At 37.8% G+C, this 24,999-nt stretch overlaps 2 protein-coding genes across 2 annotated transcripts; both read left to right on the forward strand.

The window, feature by feature from the left end:
* Positions 1-2,230: 2,230 nt before the first annotated feature.
* LOC102907477 (olfactory receptor 5P76-like) lies at positions 2,231-3,175 on the forward strand. Its single transcript, XM_016009961.1, has one exon. The coding sequence runs from the start codon at positions 2,231-2,233 to the stop codon at positions 3,173-3,175; it is 945 nt and encodes a 314-aa protein (XP_015865447.1).
* Positions 3,176-21,053: 17,878 nt separating this feature from the next.
* On the forward strand, positions 21,054-21,998 carry LOC102926565 (olfactory receptor 5P76-like). The gene has a single exon (XM_006991782.2). It carries the CDS (start codon positions 21,054-21,056, stop codon positions 21,996-21,998), a length of 945 nt encoding a protein of 314 aa, XP_006991844.1.
* Positions 21,999-24,999: the final 3,001 nt, after the last annotated feature.

Raw genomic sequence — 24,999 nt, forward strand, 5'->3', positions numbered from 1 at the left:
CATCTCATCCCTCCCTATAATCACCAAAGTGCCTAATAGAGTATATTACATCAACCACTAAAATACTAAAAGAGAATTGGTGGACATGAATGAAAGAAACAAAAATAGTCCATTAAATGATTGGTTTAATATGTTCTAACATGAACTAGCCTGAATCAAATATAAACTTCCCTGCTGGGGGAACCTTGATAAATCTCTTAATTTCTTAGTTTGAATATTTATAGATCACTGTCCTCTGTTGAAAATCATAACCAAGATAATTGGTTATCATGTACATCCCATAATTTTTAAGTGAAAGTGAACCAATACTCACATAAATAGGAAAATGAGTGATTGCTTGAAATAGGGATAGACTCCTTCAAAATTAATTGTGTTTGTGTGAAATGAACTTCTCAACACTCACTGGGAATGAGGTAATTATGATCTTTGGTGATTTAAATTCACATTGGAATCTAGAGCCTCACCAGGGACTTAACCTTGGTGACAGACAGTGACAGTGGAAACAGCTTTGCAGCTATAAAATCATAGTGACTTTGAACTTCCTACTTTGAAATGAATTCTTATTTCAAGAGGTAAGATTGTGACTTTGTTGCTAAATGGAGATACTTTATAGTGACTCTGAACTTCCTACTTTGAAATGAATTCTTATTTCAAGAGGTAAGATTGTGACTTTGTTGCTAAATGGAGATACTTTATTCTTTGAAAATGTACTGTGTTTACAAATGATGGTACAAACAAGTCAGATGGAATCAAGCAATCATATAGCAGAAGGAAAATAAACACACATTTATGGAATCACCTTATATTTTCATAGGCAAACTATTCAGAATGATCGGGAATAAAGCTGCATTTTCAAAGATTCCTGATTCATCCACCCATTGGTAAGACCAGAAACCATGACCTTCAAATGAGGACACACATAGCATTCAACCAAAAGGCTAGCAAGTTCACTAGCTTTGAAATGCCTTGTGATTAACTGTCAGTGAATATCATGTGCAAAGACGGTTTGTTCCAGCATCACAGGCATTACTGTGAACAAGTGAAGATGTAAATATAGAATGTCAGAGAGATGAGTTAATCAGCCCCCGCTGGAGGAAACTTGATAAATCTCTTAATTTCTTAGTTTGAATATTTATAGATCACTGTCCTCTGTTGATGATGAAATTAATCTTTCAAGTACTTTAAAGAGTGATGATCTATGTAGAAGTATTTAATGAGCTTAGAAAAGGATATTCCATTTGTAATATTTATTTTTTTGAGGATGAATCTTGCCTGCATATACATATGTACATCATGTGCATGCCTGATGCCTGTGAAGACCAGAAGAGGGATAAGATCCCCAGAACTAGAACCAAGACTGCTGTGTGAAGCCATATAGGTGCCAGGGATTAATCTTAGGTCCTTTACAAGTGAAACAAGTGATCTTAATCACTGAACATCTCTGAAACCCCATAATTCGGTTACTGTGTGTGTGTGTGTGTGTGTGTGTGTGTGTGTGTTACATAGTTTAAAATGTTTTTCTGCTGTAAAATGGAAACAATAAAATAACTTAATGCTGTTTAGTAGAAATAAAAATAGAAAGACATTCAAATTTTTAGAATCATGTCTTGTAATGTAGTATTTAATAAAAGTTAGCAATTATTTAATTCTTTGTTACATAATTCTATGCTCTTACATTTTGATCTTTTATTATAATAAATAAATTAATATTTTCTTATGTTTAACATTTTACTTATTTATTTATTTGTCTATTTATTTGTATGAAGAAGTGGTGCAGGTAACATAGCATATGTGTGGATAACAAAGGGCAACACTCAGGAGTTGGTTCTTTCTCCCATCTTGTGGAATCCAGGAATCAAATTCTGAATGTCAGGTGTCAGGCTTGGTGGCAAGAGTCTTAACAAACTAAGCCATCTCACCAGGCTAAGTCTCATAATTTTCAACTTTAGCCTTGATGAAAATTAGGAATGTTTTATTATGAGTAAAAATAAATAAAAATTATTTATTATTTGTAAAAAATTTCTAAAATTATTGCTTGATAACTTTGAAGGAATGTATAACTAACGACAACCCAAGTAAACCATACACTGTTGGTACAATATTTTTGAAAAATATATTAGTTTGTAATGCTCTTCATATATGTATAAAATGAAATGAAATGACTTATTTATAAATCCCTTCCTGTAATGTCTCCATCACAGCCTTGATCTGGCAGCAGCTACACTGTCCCATGGCTTTGCTGGAGGATGGGAACCACACTGCAGTGACAGAGTTCATTTTATTGGGCTTAACAGATGACCCGGTCCTTAGAGTCATCCTCTTCATCATCATCCTGTGCATCTACCTGGTGACTGTGTGTGGGAACCTCAGCACCATCCTTCTCATCAGAGTCTCTTCTCAGCTCCATCATCCCATGTACTTTTTTCTCAGTCACTTGGCTTCTGTTGACATAGGCTATTCATCTTCTGTTACACCCAATATGCTTGTCAACTTCCTGGTTAATCAAACTACCATCTCATATCTTGGATGTTCTGTACAGCTTGGCTTAGGTGCTTTTTTGGGGGCACTTGAATGTTTCCTTCTGGCTGCCATGGCTTATGATCGCTTTGTAGCAATTTGTAGCCCACTGCTTTATTCAACCAAAATGTCTGCACAAGTCTGTATCCAGCTAGTTGTAGGATCTTATATAGGAAGTTTTATTAATTCTTCCTCCTTCACACTTTCCCTTTTTTCTTTTCTCTTCTGTGGACCAAACAGAGTCAATCACTTTTTCTGTGATTTTGCTCCTTTGATGGAACTCTCCTGTTCTGATGTCAGTGTCTCCATAGTTGTTACCTCTTTTTTTGCTGCATCAGTAGTCATGATCACAGTGTTTGTCATAGCTGTCTCCTATGCCTACATCCTTGTCACCATTCTGAAGATGCGCTCCACTGAGGGCCGCCAAAAGGCCTTCTCCACCTGCACATCCCACCTCACTACAGTCACTCTGTTCTATGGGACCATCACATTCATCTATGTGATGCCCAAGTCCAGCTACTCCACCGACCAGAACAAGGTGGTGTCTGTGTTCTACATGGTGGTGATCCCCATGTTAAATCCCCTCATCTACAGTGTCAGGAATAATGAGATTAAAGGTGCACTAAAGAGACAGCTTGGTAAGAAAATATTTTCTTAGGGCAATCTATTGTTTTATAAAACTTAATATAATAATGGCAATTACCCAAAATCAATGGGACATTCATCTCACGTTTGGTTATTGGGCTTCTTGTTATCCCTGTTGTGTTCATCTCCTTTTTCTCCCAGTATATGTAGCTATTGTATTTATTGTATTTCTCTTTTCGTATTTTCAAATGTGTCTTTGAAATATTACACAATATATTCTGATCTTATACAACCCCTCTCACAACTCCCATCAATGTAACTCCCTCTCCTACAAACAAAGCTTTCTTTGTAATCAAATCCAACTTGTGCTACCTGTACATACTTAGAAGTTTGGGCTTCTAGTGAAGCACAGTTCACCTACCAGATGCCATTTTTTTTTAAAGGAAACTGATTCTCCTTCTGCTACAAGATATCAATTCCCAATAACTCCTCAGCTATGGGTGGTCTTCATACTTATGTCCTCTCTCCGTGCTGGGATTTTGTTTGGCATGACCTTGTGCTTGCTGGCATAGCTAACATGAGTTCAGATCTGCAATCATTCTGTGGCATTAAGAAAACATTGTTTATTTGTAGCCATCCACCAGCTCAGACTCTTACAATATTTCCTCCCACATTTCATAATAATCCCTGAGCTTAGAGGGAAGTTGGTATAATGCAAATATAGTGCTGAGCCTTCCACAATCTATAATTCTCTCCATGTTCACAAGTTCTGTGTTAATTACCATCTACTGCAAAAAGAAGCTGTGCTAATGAGAGTTGGGAGATGAACTAATCTGTAGGTATAATGATAGGTAATTGCAATTTGGTTTCATACTATGTCCATTTAGGAGAATAATGATGGTGGGTTCTTCCCTGGGACCTATGACCTGTTCAACTTAGGATTTGGCCCTGATAGTGGTGTTAGGTGTGAATTTCATCTTGTGGAGTTAGATTTACATCCAGTCAAAAAGTGTTTGTTAACTCCCATGTTAATTGTGCCACTATAGCACCAGAAGGCATATCTTGCCAGGCCTCCTTTTTCTTGAAATGTTGACAACAGTAATTGTCTATACATCACATATTTTCAAACATGGTTATATTAGGCTACTCCTTTTTTTAAAGTTTTAATTAATTCTATTCACTTTAGAATAGAATAGAATCCGAATGCTCTTTAGGACTGAATCTAAATATTATTTATCTTCCATGAGTCCCTCCTTTGATTACTCTGACTTCCCTTTAATTCTTGAGATTCTCAGGCTGAGGGCACTTGCTATTTTTTGTCTGGTGGCTTTTTGTGCCCTCTCCATAACTTAAGCCCTTCTTAATTTCCTGTTTAAATATCACTTGCCTCATGGAGATTTCATTGCTAGGCTATACAACCTAACACCACTGAGTTCTGCTATAGCTACCTTTACCTTTCAGATGAGCTTCATTTATCCTTCTAAGTTTAAAAGGTTAATTCTCTAATCTACTCTCCATTGAAGTATAAATTTCATGAGAATTTTTTAGTCAGTAACATATATTTAATATCTACTTGATTCTACAATACAATAAATACTCAACAAAAATATCTAGGTGCAATTGATGTCTCAATAGTTATCCTGTAACTACCTGAAAAATAATTCCAAAGTTCTGATACAATGTTGGAGAAATAATTTTAGGTCATTAAGAAAGATACTACTGGTATTTGATGCCTTCTCTCTGGTTTCTTCCTAAATTATCCTCAAATGTGTAAAGAATAAGCTTGAAATCATCATTGATATGTAAATTAATGTTTCTAGCTGTTCATTAATTTATTATTTCTCAAATATCTGTGGTTAGTTAATACCTAATGCAAAACAGAGAAAACAGTTGAACATTTTGACCTCAGAAAAGCAGATTCAGTGTTTATGGGCAGGCTAATCTTTATGTTCAGGAATTTGGAGTTTTACATGACTAAAATTCAAAGAAATCATGTAGTCAGATGCACCTTAAACTTTTACCAGATATTTTGAATGTTTGTCAAGTGATAAAGACTAGCAACAGAATGTCAGGATATGTAGTTATAAAGATTCTGACATGAGAGTTGTTAAGATGAAAAAGAAGAGGCTCAGTGGGAAAAGTCATTGCCCCCAAGTATTGGTGAAATTATTAAGGTCACTCCATGTAGTTAAAAGGGAGGTTTATTTTGTGGTGTAACTTACAAGTGAATGCATAGTTTACAGAGTCTGGGAAAAGCATAGCGCAGTCCAGTAGTGTTCTTTGGAGAACTCTGCACGGTCTACCTCCTGTGTCCAGGGTCCAGGAACCAAGAGAGCCTGCACATCTGGATCTCAGTTCTTCAGGGTCCTCTCTCAGCCCCACCTTGTAGGCGTGACAGTTACTGAAGCCTCAATGGGGGTTGGAACTTCCAGATCAAAGCTGGAACAGCTACTCATTACATCTCCTCCATTTGTTTAAATAAGATGGTTCTAACCTAATACAAGACTATATACAATAGGAATGATTATCAAATATTGTCCAGGAGTAATAAGGGATAATGACCTAAATAAGATGGAACTACAATCAACTCAAACAATATCAAACAAGAGACACATACTAAAATCTAGAGAAGTCTGGAGCATAGGTAAATGACATGTTACAAAGGTCATTCCAAAAGGTGTCCTATCCTAAAGAACCTAAATCTAATACTTAATAAGTTCTATCTAATATATATATCAAAGACCTGAGAAGGAATATAATGATGCCGGAGAAATGGATGCAAGCAACTTTTGGGAGTCTTGCAAGAGTAGACAGAGACAGCTGGCAGCCTGGACAGAAACCTAATGTTTCTTAGCATTGTTGGTGCTTTCAAATTGGCTACAGGCCTAGAGTATCTGACAGACCATTTTCAGAAGCAGGAATTTTGGAAGACCATCTTACCCTGTCTTCGCAGAGTTCAGAAGTCACTTTTCCTTGTGTCCCACTTGTCCAGAAATGACAACATTCATATCGTTGGCAGTTGAGGCAGGGGCAGTTCTTTGCCCAATAGGCCATTTTGTGCCAAGAAGACAAATTTCCAAATGGAAATGTCTTAGAAGCCCAGCATTCTCTCAGGATCAAATTGGTGCTGTCAGGAGCAATTGTGTCTCACGTCAACAGAATTCTAAGTTATTTAAATCCCATATTTTCTAGGTCCATGAAGTGTTTGAAGATTACCTGTTCATCTGACCTATGTATCTGTAAATCTGGATAACCTAACTAGCAAAACTATAGAGATGACAAGCATAGGTGACTATAAATCTATAAGTCTTATCTACCCAAATAACCTAAGGACTAAGGCTTCATGTAAACAAGGTAAACAGTCTTTAAGCAAATGTATGATAAAAGGACGATGACTTCAAAATTGTGACAATACACAAAATATCTTTAACAGAGGTAGGAATGTATAGTGCAATATGCAATATGACAATAGTCCTAAATATATATCAATATACAAAATATCCTAAACAGAGGTAGAACATACACACAGTATGACAGATATAAATTTACATTTGTATCAATATACAAATGTTTCAAATTAGAGTAGAAATATATGTACATTATAAAAAATACAGTTCTGTATTTGTATCAATATACAAATTATCTTAAACAGGAATATAAAAATAGTTTACATTTATATCAACATATAAGAATCCATAATAGTGTAAATTACAGTGCAAATTATCTAAGGCTGCTATTTTACTAAATTTGTTTACTAGTGTATACAATAATCTACCATAATATCTTATACCTATCCATTCCATTTCTTCTTTTCTCTTTTTTTTGAGACAGTTTTTCTTTTCTTAAGGAGAATACTGAGTTTAATATTTTCTTCCAGCCCAACTCTATAACCATCATCCATAACCCTGAGAAACATGAAACCTTAGGGAGAAGGGGCATATTTTTCTTAGAATTGCTTCCTGCCGTTTAGGGGGTGATGGTATCTCTGTTGGGTACTGTGAGAAAGCTTAGATAGTTTAAATCTCAGTTAGACTAACTGTAGGTTCTGCAGCAAGTCTTAGAGTAATGGGTAAGATTGTCTGAAATTCTGGCAAGAAGTGTAGTATGATGATGATTACCATGGCATCATTCTGGATTGGGTAGAATTGTTGTTGTTGGGGCCCCATCTTCCTTCTGGAGACTTCAGAGATTGCTATTGGAAAAACTTATTTTTTATCAAAATGCAAAGTTTGGATTTAAAGAGGACATAACATGTAAGAAAGGATTCCGAGAAATCAAGAGTAAGCATAAAGAGAATTAGAATCTTGAAGACAATGGTTTCTTTTTTTTTTGGTTTCCTTCTGTCCCACACCAGAGGGCTCTTCTGATATGGGACTGAAGAATCTCTCAACCTTTTCTTTTAGCAATATGCTTGGGTTTAGAGAAGGAGTGAGCCAATTCCATCTCCAAAGCCAGTTTGGTTTATAATTGAATTAGAACCACAACTTTTTTAGATTGATAGAAATATAGAGTTAGACAGTGAGATTTTACCCTGTGTAGATTGGTACCAACAGATTCTTTCTTTTTGCTGTAAACATCCAGATATCCAAGGCCTTATGATTTCTGGAAGATGGGTATTTCCATTATCCTGGAAAGACAAAAACAGAACCCTACCCCAACCTTTGATTGTTAAATTTTTCCTACAACTTGAAGAGATGTCACAGTGGTGGATGATCTTTTACTTCTCATCAAGGGGTTTCTCCTGTTCAAATCGAATTTTTATTAATTTTGTTGGTATCCATAGCTTTTTTTGTCCTGCAGAAACAAAGGCAAAACCCCTTCCCCAAGGCAGAACATATCCAGGTTTCCATTCTGAGGTCAGTACATCTGTGAAATAAACTGGTTGGTTTAGTTCAGGAGTTTTGCCTGTCGCACAATGTCTCTCCACAGCTGTTGTTCCTTTCTCATCAGCATTGAGAAAATTCAAGGTTAATAAAGTACTATGCAATCTATTTCTAGGAGTCATTTTTACCTGTTGCTGTTTATTTAGCATATCCCTTAAAGTTCGATTGGATCTTTCTATGACTGCTTGGCCTGTGGGATTGTGTGGTATACCTGTAACATGCTTTACACTGTAATAAGCAAAGAACTGTCTCATTTTATTGGAGACATATGCTGGGGCATTGTTTGTCTTAATTTGTACAGGTATTCCCATGATGGCCATAACTTCTAATAGGTGTGTAATCACAGAATCAGCCTTTTCAGAACTCATAGGAGTTGCCCACTAAAATCCTGAATAGGTGTCAATGGTATGGTGTACGTACTTTAATCTTCCAAATTCTGCAAAATGAAACACATCCAGCTCAGTTGGTAGGGCATGAGACTCTTAATCTCAGGGTCATGGGTTTGTGCACCACGTTGGGCGGCAGATATTGGTGAAATTATTAAGGCCACTCCACATAGTTAAAAGGGAGGTTTATTTTATGGTGTAACTTAGAAGTGAATGGATAGTTTATAGAGTCTGGGAAAGGCATAACACAGTCCAGTGGTGTTCTTTGGAGAACTTTGCTTGGTCTACCTCCTGTGTCCAGGGTCCAGAAACCAAGAGAGCCAGCACATCCAGATCTCAGGTCTTCAGGGTCCTTTCTCGGCCCTGTCTTGTAGGTGTGACAGTTACCAAAGCCTCAATGGGGGTTGGAACTTCCACATCAAAGCTGGAACAGCTACCCACTACACCCAAGCATGATAATCTGGCTTTGATCAGAGACCTACCTGGTGGAAGGAAAGAACCAACACATATAATTTGTGCTCTTCAAAACACACACACACACACACACACACACACACACACACACACACACACTAAATGAAACAGGAAAAGCAAAGAAGCAGTCTAGACAGACTAGAAATGCAAGACAAGGGAATATAGGGTAGAATTAATAGGAAACTGAATGGAGTGGAGAGGTTGCTTAGTGTTGAAGAGTACACACTTCTCATGAATAGGACGTGAGTCTAGTTCCCAGAAACCACATTATGGTTGACAAACACCTACAATTACAAGTCGAGTGAGTGTTTTCAGCACACTTTTCTGCCTTCAGTAGGGAATAAGCATGCCCATGGTATACATCTATGCTGTTAAAGCACTTATACACATAAAAAATAAAAAGAAATTAATTGATTTTTAAAAGAAAAATATGAGTTACTAGAGAGGGCTTGTCTATGTGAACTTAAGGAATCTCTCTCTTTTACCTGAGTATTGAATCTCACAGTGCCTGTTCCTTTGGTAACAATGCCCATAGTGTTAATAACAAATTTTACTGATATAACTGATATATACTTTAGCTTCTACTTTCCTACTTTATCTGGGAACCTCAACAGGAAAATAGTATACATCATAGTACCCATTCAACACATCTGGGCCATAGGGGTCATGGCATCTCTCCTCTTTGATTGATCCCCACCTAAAAGTCTGAAAGTTCTGTCTCCTAGTATCTTCCAGTCTGTAATGTCCCTCTTTTCTAACTTCTATGCATAACTGATTTACATTGTCTCTGTCTCATGGAGAAGTAGAGTTCATTTTCTAGTCTGTCTCCTGGAATGATAGGTGTTAAAATTATCTAAGCACAACTAACCACTGTTACCTTGAATGAAGCCTTTCAGTAGTTCTGGGATGTGTAAATTTGCCTTTGTGTGGACTTTGTGGCTTCTTAAAGCCTACTTCCAGTGGGCACTGTCTGTCACCAATTCCCTTTCTCAGCCTAATTCTCCTTTTATATCTTTTTCATTAGTGAGCAGATATCACATAACGCCCCTAATTTTGACAATCTCGTGCATACACATAACACATTGAAAAAATATCCACACCTTATACTCACTATAAATCCATTATCAATAAATCATAAATGTCAGTCCCCACATACTCCACTCTTTCCAAACTGATATTTCTAATGTTGCTTTTATCTAGTCATACTGTAAGATTTTGTTCGTGCACTCTATTTTCTGAAAAGTAGTATTACACGATCCCAGTTGAGAGAATGTAGTTTCTATGGACCTACTGCTCTTTGTTCTACATACTACATTTAAACTTAGATACTAAAATACCTATTGAAAAGGAAACACATTGGTTTATATGATGTTGTAATAGTTTGGAGTCAGGTGATGATTTGATTATTTTGGTATCTACAAATTACTGCTGCTTAATAAATGTTCAGTAAGCAGTCAAGGTAAATTAAATTGCCTCAAAGAACACCATGAGTATCTTGTGTCTTGGTGATGTGAAAACTGCTGGCCTGGAGCACGGAAACCTTTCTTTCCCATGTGAGAGAGACTCTACATGATTATAACTCTACTGCTCATGGCCAAAAAGGGGAAATCGGGACATCAGGGTTCTGCCTATGGGGCAGATGTGACATTTGAGTGCAAATATGAGTTAATTTTCTCCCTATATTTTATAATTTTCTTTATACTGAGTTTTTTCACTTTAACTTTGTGTTCATCTTTGGTGTGTGTGTGTGTGTGTGTGTGTGTGTGTGTGAGAGAGAGAGAGAGAGAGAGAGAGAGAGAGAGAGAGAGAGAGAGAGAGAGAGAAAGAGAGAGAGAGAGAGAGACAGACAGACAGACAGACAGACAGACAGACAGACAGACAGAGAGAATTCAGGTAATGAAACTTGCTGGCAAGCACTTTTACTCTGTGAGCCATCTTGCTGTCCTAAGTTTTATTTGCAATGTTCATCTACTTTAAATAAGGTATTAAACTATGAAAATTAAAAAAAACATAGCATGCCTAAACAGCACTGCATACTTTTTTGCATTTAATTTGCCTTGCTTGTTTTCAGTCTTGCTTAGTGTTTTTCATTGAAAAGTAAGGTATGGTTTTATACATAGTAGTGAAATATGAATTTTTCATTTCAGTAGATACTTTAAAGCATTTCCAAACCCTAATGCTTTCACCCCATCTCAGTGAGGAGGGATAGTCCGAGTCAGGGTCTAAGTTTATGGTGCCAATATGCATTGTTTTAGCATTTGGTTTGAGGTCCTATATAGTAGCAAATTTTACCATGCTGTTTCTCATACTGGTGATGACTCATGTGAAAGATGGTCCTATCTAAAAAAGAAAAAAAAGAATGCGAAGTATGATCTCCGACAATATGTCGATCTTTTGTCTATAAGTTCCTCTTCATAGACCCAAGCCTAAGAATCTATAGTTGTGGAAAGGTATTTACTGCACAGCTTATCCATTGTAAAATTTTACATATAAGGAAGTTACATTGTGGTACATTGATATGTTTGTTTTTAATGTGTATTTTAGCATGGCTGAAATTCCAGCCAAATGGTTGATCATTATTTCAAGATCTAATGACCTAAAAAATAAGATTTTCAAAATTTAAAATTGAAATCATTCCATTTTCCCATCTTTATCCTTTCCCCATGTTTCTATAACACATATATATTTGTACACATTTTGTACAAAAAACCAATGCAATGTACCATCAAGCAAGTCTCCTACATCATTATCAGTGCCCAAACCACTATACTGATTGTGGTGGAGAGAGTAAGATAAGTGCATGGAGCACAGAATCAACAGACTTGAATCTACAATGATCTGGACGAACTATTTTATCTCTGCAAGGCCAGTCTCTTACTGATATAGTCTCATCTCTGAATTGGAGTGTTATGAGATATTTGTACACTGTGCAAAGATGTATTGCTGTGATTGGTGTAATAAAAAGCTTACTGGCCAATAGCTAGGTAGTAGATATAGGCAGGACTTTTAGACAGAGAGAGAACTCCAGGAAGAAGAGATGTGAGGAGATGCCAGGAGACATGGAACAAGTTGGACATACAGAAGTGGAGAAGGGGTTTTAAAAAAGGCACATGGCAGAATATAAATTAATAAAAGCAGATTAATTTAAGTTTTAAGAGCTAGTTGAAATAATCCTAAGCTAAAGACCAAGCTTTTTTAATTAATGATAAGTTCCCATGTCATTATTTATGGCGGGCAGTGGAAACCAGGTCTGACTACATATGGCAACCAACATGGGGCTCAAGTATCCAAACACAGGTCCTAAGAAAGCTAAAACAAGTTCTGGACAAGGAGCCAGACATGGCTTCTTAGTTCCACAGTCTCTTAGGCAGGCCAGTGCTCAAAGTGAACAGAGGTGCAGCTCCCAGCCAATGTCTGTGGACTTGAGCCAGCTGCCAGTGCCATGTGCTAAGTGAAACCATGCAGCAAACAGACTGGCCCTTTAAGGCAGGGATAGCATTGTCAGACAACACTATAGATGCACAAGAAGTCATGTCCAGACACAGAAATATCTTCTAAAAAGGTACAATAGGCTTTAAAAGGTGCTTAGGTGCTAAAGTAAAAAATTTATATAGATAGTTCTTAGAAATAAATAGTATAAATATAACAAAGCACAATCCTTAAACAGAAAGTAAAGTAATATAAAAAATAAGCCACATAAGGAAGAAAATTTTATAGCACAGAGAGTTTGGACCATATGGAACTGTGTTAATTTAAATTTTTTGAATGCTAATGAATAGAGAATGGCAGCTGCTGAGAGATGTTATGAAAGAGACAGCTAATTTAAACCAGCCAATATACTTTAAAGATATCTTGGCTTCTGAATGGAAGTCAGGAAATGTGTTGCATTGGGGGAGAGGTTGTGTTTTGTTTCCACAGGAAACAAAAAGCTATGGATTCCTTCAAAATTAATGAAGATCAGATTTAGGAGACATCCTCAAAATCTCAACTACAAACATTAAAAAAACCTACAAGATAGGTGGCATATATGCTCTGAGACTGCATGAGGCATGATAGATCTTATTGGCTACAGAGTCATCATGACCTGTTAGTACATGCCATCATTTCATATGACATGGATAGGGATTTATATTAGTTTGATTTTGCAGTCAAAACATACTTAAAAAGTTGATAGATGCATTTTACCTGCTCAAACTTAGAACAAAAGAATCATCTTTAGTTGACTTGTGCACACAGCACATTCCATACTTATGTTAATACAGATATATATGTTATCTCTAAAAGATTGTGTATTTTAAGAAAAAAAAAACAGACATAAGTAAAGACAAGTAGTCCAAGTGTTCAGCCTCTCAGAATTCCTCTGTTGCAATTTCCTCAAAATTTGGCATCCAGAACACCTTCAAAGAAGCTAGCTGAGACGGTCCAGCCCCACAGACTACTCCAGCCAAGACTTCAGGTAAGTTCTACATTTTCCCATCACACAGAGACTAAAAAATTAATAATACAAATAGTTCTCCCAGGACTTGATCATTTTTCAAATTTTTTCAAAATCCCATAAAGATGACATCACCCACAAGAAACAGGAAGCAACTAAAGAACATGACACTCACATTCCCAAGAGGTAGGGTTGGTGTGGGAGTGCACAATGACTCCAGCTTGGCTTGTTTCCATCTTGACTCAAGGTCAGAGAGTCCAAGTGTTTTTTACTCTACAAGGTGGTATAACAGGATGTTTGGCCAAAGATGTGGTTTCTAAATGTCTTACTCCCCAAGGCTGTGTAGCAAGATGTTTTGCCATAAGACATGGTTACTAGATGTTTTGAGAAATAAGGGGATGCTTATGCTGGACCTCAAGGATGATTTCTTCAGCCTACAACTGGCCCTAGCCAATCAGCCTATGTTTGCTTTCCAGTAGATGGATCCTGTAGAAGAATTCAATGGACAGATGACTGTGACATAATTACCCCGAGTGTTCAAGAACTTTCCTACCATCTTTGATGGGGCACTCCATTAGTACTTGAGTGAGACTGACAAGCCCACACTAATGTCAGTTTATTACAGTATGTGGATGATCTCCTAGTAGCCACTGAATCCTTGAAAGCCTGCAAAGCCACTACTGAGGGGCACTCAAAACTTTTGGAGAACTGGGGTATTGTGTCAGCAAAGAAGGCTCAACTCTGCCAGACTGAGGTAATTTAGCTAGTGTACATACTCAAGGGGAGCAAGAAATGGCTATCAAAAAAAAAAGAAAGAAAGGAGACCATCCTGAGGATCCCCAGACCAAGCAACAGCTGAAAGGTGAGAGAGTTCTTGGAGTCTGCCAAGTTCTATAAGTTCTGGATCTCTGGGTTTGCTGAATTAGCCTGGACTTTTTATAAAGCCACAAGGGGAGTAAAGGCTCCTCTTGACTAGACCCCAGAAATGGAAAAAGGCCTTCAATGAATGCACCTACTTTGACACTACTAGACATCACCAAACCCCTCCATCTATATGGGGATGAGAAAAAAGGGACTTGCCAAAGGGGTACTGACAGAAACCCTGAGTCCATGGTAAAGGCCAGTGGCCTACTTGTCTAAAAGACTACTCCCAGTGGCTACTGGATGACCTCCTTGCCTCTGCATAATTACAGCAACAGTTTTACTAGTTAGACACAGACAAAATAACTTAAAGTATTTTGGGACAAACTCTTAAAGTGACCAAACCACCATGCTATCAAGGGGGTTCCTAAACACACTCCCAATAGATGGCTTAATAACACTCGGCTGACTCATTATCAGACTTTGCTCTTAAACCCACCCAGAATCCAATACATCTGCAGCAGTGCTTTGAACCCCGCTATCCTGCTTCCATGCCCAGACCTGGACTAACCCCTCCATAATTGTCTGGACATCCTGATCCATCTTCCTGGGATCAGACCAGACCTCAAGGATGTCCTTTTGTCAAGGGCCTAAGTAACATATTATACAGATGGCAGTAGTTTCATCAAAAATGGTTTCACATATGGGAGAAGCAGTTACAAATAAAAAAGAAATTATATGAACAGAGGCCCTACCTCCTGGAACATCAGCCCAGAGGGTTGAGCTGATAGCTCTAAATCTGGTAAAGGGAATGAGACTCAATATCTATACTGATAGCCAGTATGCGTTCACCATAATACATGTCCATGATACCATCTAAAGAGAGAGGAGATTGCTGACTAAAGAAGGAAAGACTGTTAAAACAAATAGGAGATTTTAGACCTCTTATAGGCCATATGGCTGCCTCAAGGGATAGCTGTCATGCACTGCCCCAGGTACCAGAAAGGAGAGGACCCAATTTTGAATGGGAAACAATTGAGCAGATGTGGCAACAAATGAAGCCACCTTCCAGATGGCAGCCATCCTGCTGGTCGCACCACCAAAGATGGTAACAAACAGGTTGCCAGAATTTCCATCTTACACTGACCAAGAGCTCTGGAGAATCCATTCATGCACAAATGCCTAAAAGAGAATGGATGGTTCAAGACCCCCTATGAATGTCTCACCCTCCCATCAGTCTTTGCCACTCAACTAGTCTGACAAATACATCATAGTACCAACATGAGAGAAAGAAAAATATAAGTCCTTTTGATAAGAGAACATCTCAAGGTTTTTGACCTTAAGTCTAAAATGACAGAAGCTGTAGACTGATGTCTCACATGCTGTTTCGTCAATACAAAAAGTGAAGTCATAAGAACCAGACAAAGGGAAGAAGGAATCTGGCCCAGTGCCAACTGGGAGATTCACTTCAAAGGTAAAATCATGACTATATGGCTATAAATATTTGTTAGTTTTAATAGATACCTTCTCAGAATATACTGAGTCTTTCCCAACTTACACAAGATGGCTACGATGTAGTCAAGAAGCAGCTAGAAGAAATCATCCCAAGGTTCCCTTTAGAGACCTGGTTTCCTGATCTATACTTTGACTTGGGAACACTTTATGGTTGGACTAAGGTACCTGATGGTGCTATTTTTCAAGAAGTCATCCATTTTTATGCTTGCTCTGGACATGATAAAGATAAGGCCTAGACAGAGACCTGTGAGGGAGTCAGTGACTATTTCTATACTTCATGAAGCTGTGTCTCCATGAGTCACACATGGTGGAAGGCCTCAAAGGATGGAGACTTTTGTAGATGTAACCAACTGTCTTATTAAATAAGAAACACAGAACCAATGTAAAAGAGAAAACCGAGAGGTCAGAGCTCAGAGCTAAAATCTTACCCTTCCTCCTGCGTGCTCCTAGCTTCCCGAAAGAGAGCTACTTCCTGTGTGTATGTCTTTTCATAGTCTTTTTGTTCTGCCTTCTCATTGGTTGTAAACCCAAACATGTGACTGCCTCATCACTGCCTGTATGTACAGCGACCCGGGTTTAAAGGCATATGTCTCCAATGCTGGCTGTATCCCTGAACACAGAGATCTACCTAGCTCTTCTACCAAGTGCTGGGATTAAAGGCGTGTGCCACCACCGTCACACTCTTGCTATGGCTCTAATAGCTCTGACCCCCGGGCAACTTTATTTATTAACATACAATCAAAATCACATTTCAGTACAATTAGAATACCACCACAGACTTTATCAAGATAATGAGGGCAAATCAACCAAAATTTCTGGGTTATTTGTGGTCTAAATTTTCTGGGGAAGGAGTATATAACCCAATATTAACCCAATTCACTGATGCTGATAAAAACACATCTGGTTGGATGTCAGGAAAAACTTGGAGTTTAAGGCCATATGGCCAGATCAGAGGACCAATAGGAAAAGCCCTAGGGGCATTATTCACCCTCCCGTTAGACATCCAGCCCCTACAGCCACAAAAGCCCCTGGGTCACAATAAGATAATGGGCACACCAAAGCCTAAGAAAATTAAAACATTTTCTTTCACATCTGAGGCTGACTCCATATACCTACCCTCCAATCCAGGCCTCTTTAACCTACTGAGAGCCACTTATTTGATTTCAAATGTCTCAAAGCCAAGCCTCACCAAGATTCATTGGCTCTATCTGGACACAAAACCCTCCTATTACCAGGGGTTTGCAATAATGGGAAGTTATACCACTTTCTATGACATGCAGTCATGCAGATGGCAACACTCAGGCAGACGAAATCTTATCTTACAATCTATGATGGGAAATAGCCTCTGCAGGGGCCAACCCCCCACCTATTTATGTCAACCTCTGCAATAAAACTCAGAGTCCAATGGGGATGAGATATTTAATTTCCCATGATGATGTCTGGTGGACTTGTATCACAGGCTTAACCCCCTGTGTACATGCCCAAATTTTAAGTGACACTCAGGGCTTCTGTGCCTGAGTACAGCTGGTCCCTTGGGTAGTCTATTTCCCTGAGGAAGATATTCTCCAATGGTTACAACCACAAGGATGGGCCAAACAGAAGGTTTTCCAAGCAATCTTAATATCCTCCCTCAAAGGCTTAGGCGTAGCCAGAACATAGGCATTGTAACCTCAGCCCTCATCCTCCAAGACCAACATTGCAGGATTCTGAGCATAGCCATAGATGAACACATAGCCACCCTAGAAAATCCATCACCTATCTAGAAGAATCAATCTCCTCTTTAACTGAGGTAGTCCTCCATAATAGAAGAGGATTAGACTTACTATTCCTTTAATAGGGGGTCTTATGTTTGGCTCTGGGAGATCAATGCTGTTTTATGCTAACCATTCAAGGAACCTAAACGTAAAAAAGCTACATGGTAGAAAACTTGAAAAACAATAGAATGAAGGATGGTATGAATTTCTATTCAACTGCTCACCCTAGTTAAATACTCTCCTATCAGCCTTGGCTGGGCTCTTGGTCCTCTTACTATTGGACTTAACTTGTGGACATTGCATCATTAATGTCATTGTCAGGTTTGTAAAGGGGCAGAGCTCCATGGCCCATCTGATGGTTCTAAAGCAACAATAGAAGCCTATACTTCTGGAGGATACATCTTCAGGATTTGAGATGGCACACTACTCAAGGGGAATGAGAGGGTCAGGGATACAGACAAGAACCATGACAGACTCCTAGTAGTCCTGCCAGAGACCTGGCTTCAGTTTTCTGTTTACTGGAACTGAGCAAGTAGTTCTCAGGAAAACAACAACTCAGTGGCAACCAAGCAGCAGGCACCCCACAGCCTTCTGCTAGCTAAAGAGCTCTCCTACACCCAGACACTGGAAAGTCGCTACCCACTAGGGCCACCTACCAATCCTCTAACAACCTATAAACATTTTTATTTAAACCCCCCACTCAGTCCCAGACTAACCTGCTCTCCCTGAAATTCCCCTAATCTTGCTTAAAACAAGCCTGTAAACTTCTCTCAGGTTCACAATTTAGCCACATTGTCAGATAGTTTGACCCCAGGGTGATGAAATTTCTATTCTTGAGAAATCAAATGATCTTGTTGATTAAATATGCATCTAGTGGTCTTTTATATGACTTCTTGTGGACCCTAACACTAATAAGTCTACTCTATAAGGTTAACTCCATAAGGTTAGTTTCTTATAGATTTATAAGTTTGTCTGGAAAAAAGTGAAGACATGACTTAAGGGGTTTTTACAAAGACACTATGCATGAGTGCAACAGGGCACTCCCAGAAGCCAAAAGGTTATTTGGTGAAAATATCAGTAAAGGACTGGACTACCTCTTTAAAACTCATGGCCCGTGAAGATTCCCCCAAGGCACTACAAACTAGAAAAGCTATGGCTACTGCATTGAGTTGCCTATGAGAGCTAGATGGTAAGTCTCTATCACTGAGGATACCACTTACTTAGCAGCATGACATAGAGAAATTTAGGCTGGTAGTGAACTGGGTGATTTCTCCTTTCTGATTGGATTTCATGCTGCTGGAAGATGCCATAAAGGGAACTGGGAGAAAGTGTCGCTAATTGTCCTGGTTGGGTGTGGTCTTTGCATGCTACTCTAGTAACACTATGCTAGGCAATATGTGCACACTGGTTCAATAAAGCATGAAAGCCATGTATGAAAACAACTGCTTTCTGACATCTGATATTTACTGTAAGCCAAGTCAAAAGATCACAGCAGTGTGTCCATAGACTCCAGTGGAAAGGCAACTGCTATTGTTCTGTTAAGCACATATGTTATGACTGTCAAATTGCCTTCTAAACATATGTTATCATGTCCATGATTATAAATGCTCTCACTCACAGTTGAGCATAAAAAGAAAATTCTCCTTTCAAATGGGAAGTGTACTACAGATGTTGACAACCAGACAGATCATGAGAATAGGTGACTGTTTCTATAGCATAATAGAATAATACTTAGATACACATGAAAATAAAACCAAACATCTATTTTATATCCCAGAAGGTTCAAAAAAATTGCAGAAGACTGTGTTATTTCATCCATAACAAAGTAGTTATAAAAATTGAACAAAAATTGAATGAAAGAAGCAAAAGTAATACATTTGTATTTTTGGTTTAGCCTACTATAACTTGAACTATAAAATAAACTTAAAACCAATATTCACTTGAGATAAATTTACCATATTCTTTGAATAACTATCAAATGGAAGCAGTTTAATTCTTACAAAAGAAGAAAATACCACTTGAGATTGACGAACTCCTTGAAGAGTATTTTGTGTGTGTGTGTGTGTGTGTGTGTGTGTGTGTGTGTGTGTGTGTGTGTGTGTGTGAAATGAGATAATAATCCCCAGTGATTTGAATTCACATTTGAATCCAGAGCTCAGCAGGGACACATCCTTGATGACAAACAATGGCAGTAAGAGACAGCTGGGCAGCAATAAATGCAAAGTGACCTTTACCTTGTTACTTTGCAATGAATTCTTGTTGGAAGAGGTAAGTTTGGAGATTTTGGGGCAAATTTGGTTTACTGGTTTGAAATTTATCTTTGGAAAATACTTTATTCTTTAGAAATACATGATTTAGTGGATATACAAATCAGGTGAAATAAGGCAAGAAACTAGAACAAAAAAATAGCTGAATCAATTTCTATTTCCATATGCAAACTCCTTTGAAAATTCAGGTAACCTTCATTGTTAAAGATTTCTTATTTATCTGACCACTGAGAAAAGCAGAAGCTAGCATGATCTATAAGCATACAGGAAGTTACTACTCAGGCAAATGAAGTCATTATCTTTAAATACTTTGATGGCAAACTGTTGGTAACCTCTTGTAGAAATGCTTGCTTTCCTTGACAGAATATTCCAGTATCATAAGCACTCAATATGTTAGCTCAACAGAAGATATAATGTCAAAAATCATGAGATAAGAGTGCATGTAGCCTTTTGCTGGATATACCTGAGTAAAATTCTTAATTTCTTAGGTGGAATATTTACTTGCCATTGTACTGTGTAGAAAACCATGTGATTTCATTCCATCACACTCCAATTAGAAAATACTGATTACTTTCTAGTTTTCCAAGTTCAAGTAAGAAAATTTAACTTGATGTAGTCTTGCTTCACTAATAGACTATATAAACATTGTACTAAGAAAGCTCACCTTTCTCGTAATAAGCACATAGCTGCAAAACTACTCTGTTGTACATCCAAAATGTGTATGTGCTCTAAACTTCATTGTGACTCTTTCATAAATAATAATTCTTAAAGGTTTAAATGAAGTTCAGCCTGCTGGTGGTTCATATGCTGATTCTAGACTTCGTGTAGTCATAAACTACTTTCCATTTTCAAATTAAATAGTCTTGATAAGATAGAAATAATAATATTTCTTAATACTAACTGTTGGAAACTAAAGAACCATATATAAAATTCTATGTCATGTTGTGGTACTTAGTAAGCTTGCATTAAGATTAGACATTATTTAAGGCTTCATCACACAATTCCGTGCTTGCACATTTTCTGTCTTGTGGTATTTATAATTTTTGTCTTTTTATACAAGTCTCACATTTTAAAACTTTAGTTATAAAACCACATAGGTATATTTTACTATATATAACTAAAAAGACAAGATACATTATTTGAAGGAAGGTTGCTAACATTTGTTTTAAAATTTTAAGCCACATTAAATGAACAAAAATATACGTATACCCCGAGTCCTGACTAAAATTTTGTCAGATAAAACTGCCATTTATTTTGAATGATATATTTATTTGTGATACCCCAAGACTGAGTTGCTGAAAATAAAGTCATTTTTAAAAATCCCTTCCTGTAATATCTCCATCACAGCCTTGCTCTGGCAGCAGCTACACTGTCCCATGGCTTTCTTGGAGGATGGGAACCACACTGCAGTGACAGAGTTCATTTTATTGGGCTTAACAGATGACCCAGTCCTTAGAGTCGTCCTATTCATCATCATCCTGTGCATCTACCTGGTGACTGTGTGTGGGAACCTCAGCACCATTCTTCTCATCAGAGTCTCTTCCCAGCTCCATCATCCCATGTACTTTTTTCTCAGCCACTTGGCTTCTGCTGACATAGGGTACTCATCTTCTGTCACACCCAATATGCTTGCCAACTTCCTGGTGAAGAGAAGTACCATTACCTACCTTGGATGTGCCATTCAGCTTGGATCAGGTGCTTTCTTTGGAACAGTTGAGTGCTTTGTTCTGGCTGCTATGGCTTATGATCGCTTCATGGCAATCTGTAGCCCATTGCTTTATTCCATGAAGATGTCCACACAAGTCTGTGTCCAGTTGCTTATAGTAGCATACATAAGTGGTTTCCTTAATGCCTCCTCCTTCACCCTTTCCTTCTTTTCTTTTCTCTTCTGTGGACCAAATAGAATCAATCACTTTTTCTGTGATTTTACTCCTTTAGTTGAACTCTCCTGTTCTGATGACAGTGTCTCTATTGTTCTTGCAACTATTTCTGTTGGCACTGTCATTGTGTTCACAGTGCTTGTCATAGCTGTCTCCTATACCTACATCCTCATCACCATCCTGAAGATGCGCTCCACTGAGGGTCGCCAGAAAGCCTTCTCCACCTGCACCTCCCACCTCACTGCAGTCACTCTCTTCTATGGGACTGTCACATTCATTTATGTGATGCCCAAGTCCAGCTACTCCACTGACCAGAACAAGGTGTTGTCTGTGTTCTACATGGTGGTGATCCCCATGTTGAACCCCCTTATCTACAGCCTCAGGAATAACGAGATTAAGGGTGCTCTGAAGAGACAATTTGGCAGGAAAATATTGTCTTAGAAACATTTGTTACATTGTAGGACTTGATATTGCAATGATGCCTTATGGATATAGCAATAAAAGTTGAGTGTCTGTGGTTGAAAAATGTGTGTTGGTATACTATTAGTAAATAAGGGACATTGCAATAAATATCATAATTCAATTTTCAGATTACAGAAGAAATAAAAGGGTCATAGTAAATTACTTTTAATAACTTTTAAAAAATCAAATAAAGTTTTTATTTAACAGAAAAAGTGATTCATATAAAACATAAAATTCTGCAATATTTTGAAGTTAATTTGGTGGTATTGTGTTCTCCAAAATATTGTGCATCCTATAAACTTATCTGGGGTCAGAGACAGAACAGTCACTTGATACAAAGGCTAGAAAATGGTGGCACTCATACCTTTAATCCTAACATTCCAGAGACAGAAATCCCTCTGGATCTCTGTGAGTTCAAGGCCACATTGGAAACAGCCAGGCATGGTGACTCACTCCTTTAATCCCAGAAAGCAAGCCTTTAATCCCAGGGAGTGATGGTAGAAAGCAGAAAGGTATGTAAGGCATGAGGACCAGAAACTAGAAGCATTTGGCTGGTTAAGCACTTGGCTGGTTAAGCATTCAGGCTTTTGAGCAGCAATTCAGCTGAGACCCATTCTGGATGAGGACTCAGAGGCCTCCAGTCTGAGGAAGCAAGACCAGCTGAGGATCCGGCGAGGTAAGGTAGCTGTGGCTTGTTGTCTCTCTGATCTACCAGCATTGACCTCAATAATGGGTTTGATTTTATTAATAAGAACTTTTAAGATTCATGCTACAGTTACTATCATATTTTTAAGTATTTGATAGTCAACTTTGTTACAGACTACATCTTACCTGTCCCCAAGGTCTTATGTGTTGATGAAATATATCTTCTCTGGTGCTGTTGAGAAGGGCTAGAATCAAAGAGGTTGAGCTTTGTGGGCAATCCTTAGGTTACTAGAGGCATGACATAAAGGAGATTTGACACTCACAATTTTTTTTTGTCTGCTATTGACTATAAAATGGAAAGTTTTGTTCTACTATGTGTTCCTTTGGTGATGTATATCTACAGATACATGTCAATGGAGTCAATTCATAAGGGACCAAGAACTCAAAAACTTCATGTTAACAATAAGCCTTTCTCTTCAATGCCAATTGATTAGCTCCACTACTTGTTATGACAATAGAAAGCTTACTAATGCCTATCACAAGACTTCATAATGTGGCTGGTTCAACACCAGATTATCATGAGATAAACCTAATAACTATGGTTATCTCTGCACCTTTCAAAAGAAACGATAGGGGGCAACTAAATTGGTGGAAATGTTTTCATAAAAATGTTGCCCCTGAGATATATCCATATATATATATCCATAAAATTCTGATGTGTGGTTTCTGCCTGTGGTACTGTGAGGTCCACAGAAAAGAACAGGAAATCCTTCTCTGGTTAACCTGAATAACTGTCAATTTCAAATGTTAAATTCCTACTTCGGGTTGACTCATATTCTTAAGCTTGCAAGGAATAAGGAAATCAAAAAGAGAAAAACAAAACAGGAACAACAACAGAAATAGTTTCCTACAAAAGAACTGAGTTTACAAGTCCAACAGTGAGACAAAAGACATCATGGTCAAGACCCTCATCCTCATGTTCAAATGGGAGCAGATATGGCCACATCTTCTTTGAAACACTTTGACTACCTTTAGGAGAAATGCAATCAATTTTCTCATATGGTCCACATTTACTCTTCTTTCCCCCTCCACTTTAGTGTTTCAGAAACAGATTTAATTTTCTTGCTTATAAAACAAAAGGCATTGATGTTTTTGTTCATTCATTTGCATTTTCAAACAATCTAGAAGGGTGTCTAGTGATACATTTCCAATGTTAGTCTAGCCCATTGCATGGGGTTACAAATGAATACTGGCAAGGGTGAAGTATATCCTCTAATATAGGACCTTGACAATAAAACTAAAAGGTAAGTGATTTGGACTATTAGAATATGTTGAGAACTGTTGATAAATCAAAATTCAACAATAAAGCCAAAGTCATGTGTGAGGGGTTGATGTGGCACAGGCAAGGGTTTGATGGTGCAGGTGTCACTGAGAACCTAAAAGCTGAGAAAGGACTGCAGAATGTGAGGAATGAGTCAAATACTGTAGTACCTATGTAAGCAAGTTGTGTGAATGCAATATTGCATTCATGTACATAGAGGCTTCTGTTCAAATAATGGCAGAGCTGTTTGTCTACTTTAATTAGTCCTGTGGTACATACAAGAGGAACAAATGACAAAATGTTAAGTATGTTAAGTATATCTTCACCATTAAATTATAGCTTACAAACTAAGTATTCTGTTATCATCCCCAGAAAGTGACAAATCAGGGAAATAGACCTAAAATTACATATGTGTGTGTGTGTGTGTGTGTGTGTGTGTGTGTGTGTGTGTGTGTGATGGGTTTGCAGGTTAAAGCCCCACCACCAAACCCTGATGACTTGAATTCATTTCCTGGAACCCACATAAGAGTATAAGGAGAGAGAAAATTCCCTGAGTCGATTTCCCTACAGTAAGTAATACACTTTTGTTTTCAATGAGAGAATTAGACATTCAGAAGAAAATGTTATAAACTTAAATTAAATTTAACATGAGATGGGTGTGAGAGCGGCAAGAATCATAAACTTAGGCATGTCCTTGGGAGAGATATAATCAATAGACATCACATATATCCTCAAAAGTAGATAAACCACAGGCAAACAACCGTTGCTCAGATTGCAGCCACAGTGGTATAGGGAACTCAGTCTTTGAACTTGGATCTAATATAGTCAAGAAAAAGTAGTATATCAGGACTAATTGAGTAAATGACTAGTCAAGCCTCAATTATCCCTGTCAAACACAAAGAAAAATATTTATCCACTGAATGGAAACACAGGATAGTAAACAGGGAATCAAATGGCAGTGTATAAGAGAAACAAAACTCTAGGATTTAAGATATAAAACTTAACATACACAAC

This window comes from Peromyscus maniculatus, chromosome 1, assembly GCF_049852395.1.
Source record: "Peromyscus maniculatus bairdii isolate BWxNUB_F1_BW_parent chromosome 1, HU_Pman_BW_mat_3.1, whole genome shotgun sequence".
Lineage (NCBI taxonomy): Eukaryota > Metazoa > Chordata > Mammalia > Rodentia > Cricetidae > Peromyscus > Peromyscus maniculatus.

Coding starts and splice junctions, on each gene's coding strand:
- LOC102907477 (XM_016009961.1), top strand. CDS start 2,231: ATGGCTTTGCTGGAGGATGGGAACCACACTGCAGTGACAGAGTTCATT.
- LOC102926565 (XM_006991782.2), top strand. CDS start 21,054: ATGGCTTTCTTGGAGGATGGGAACCACACTGCAGTGACAGAGTTCATT.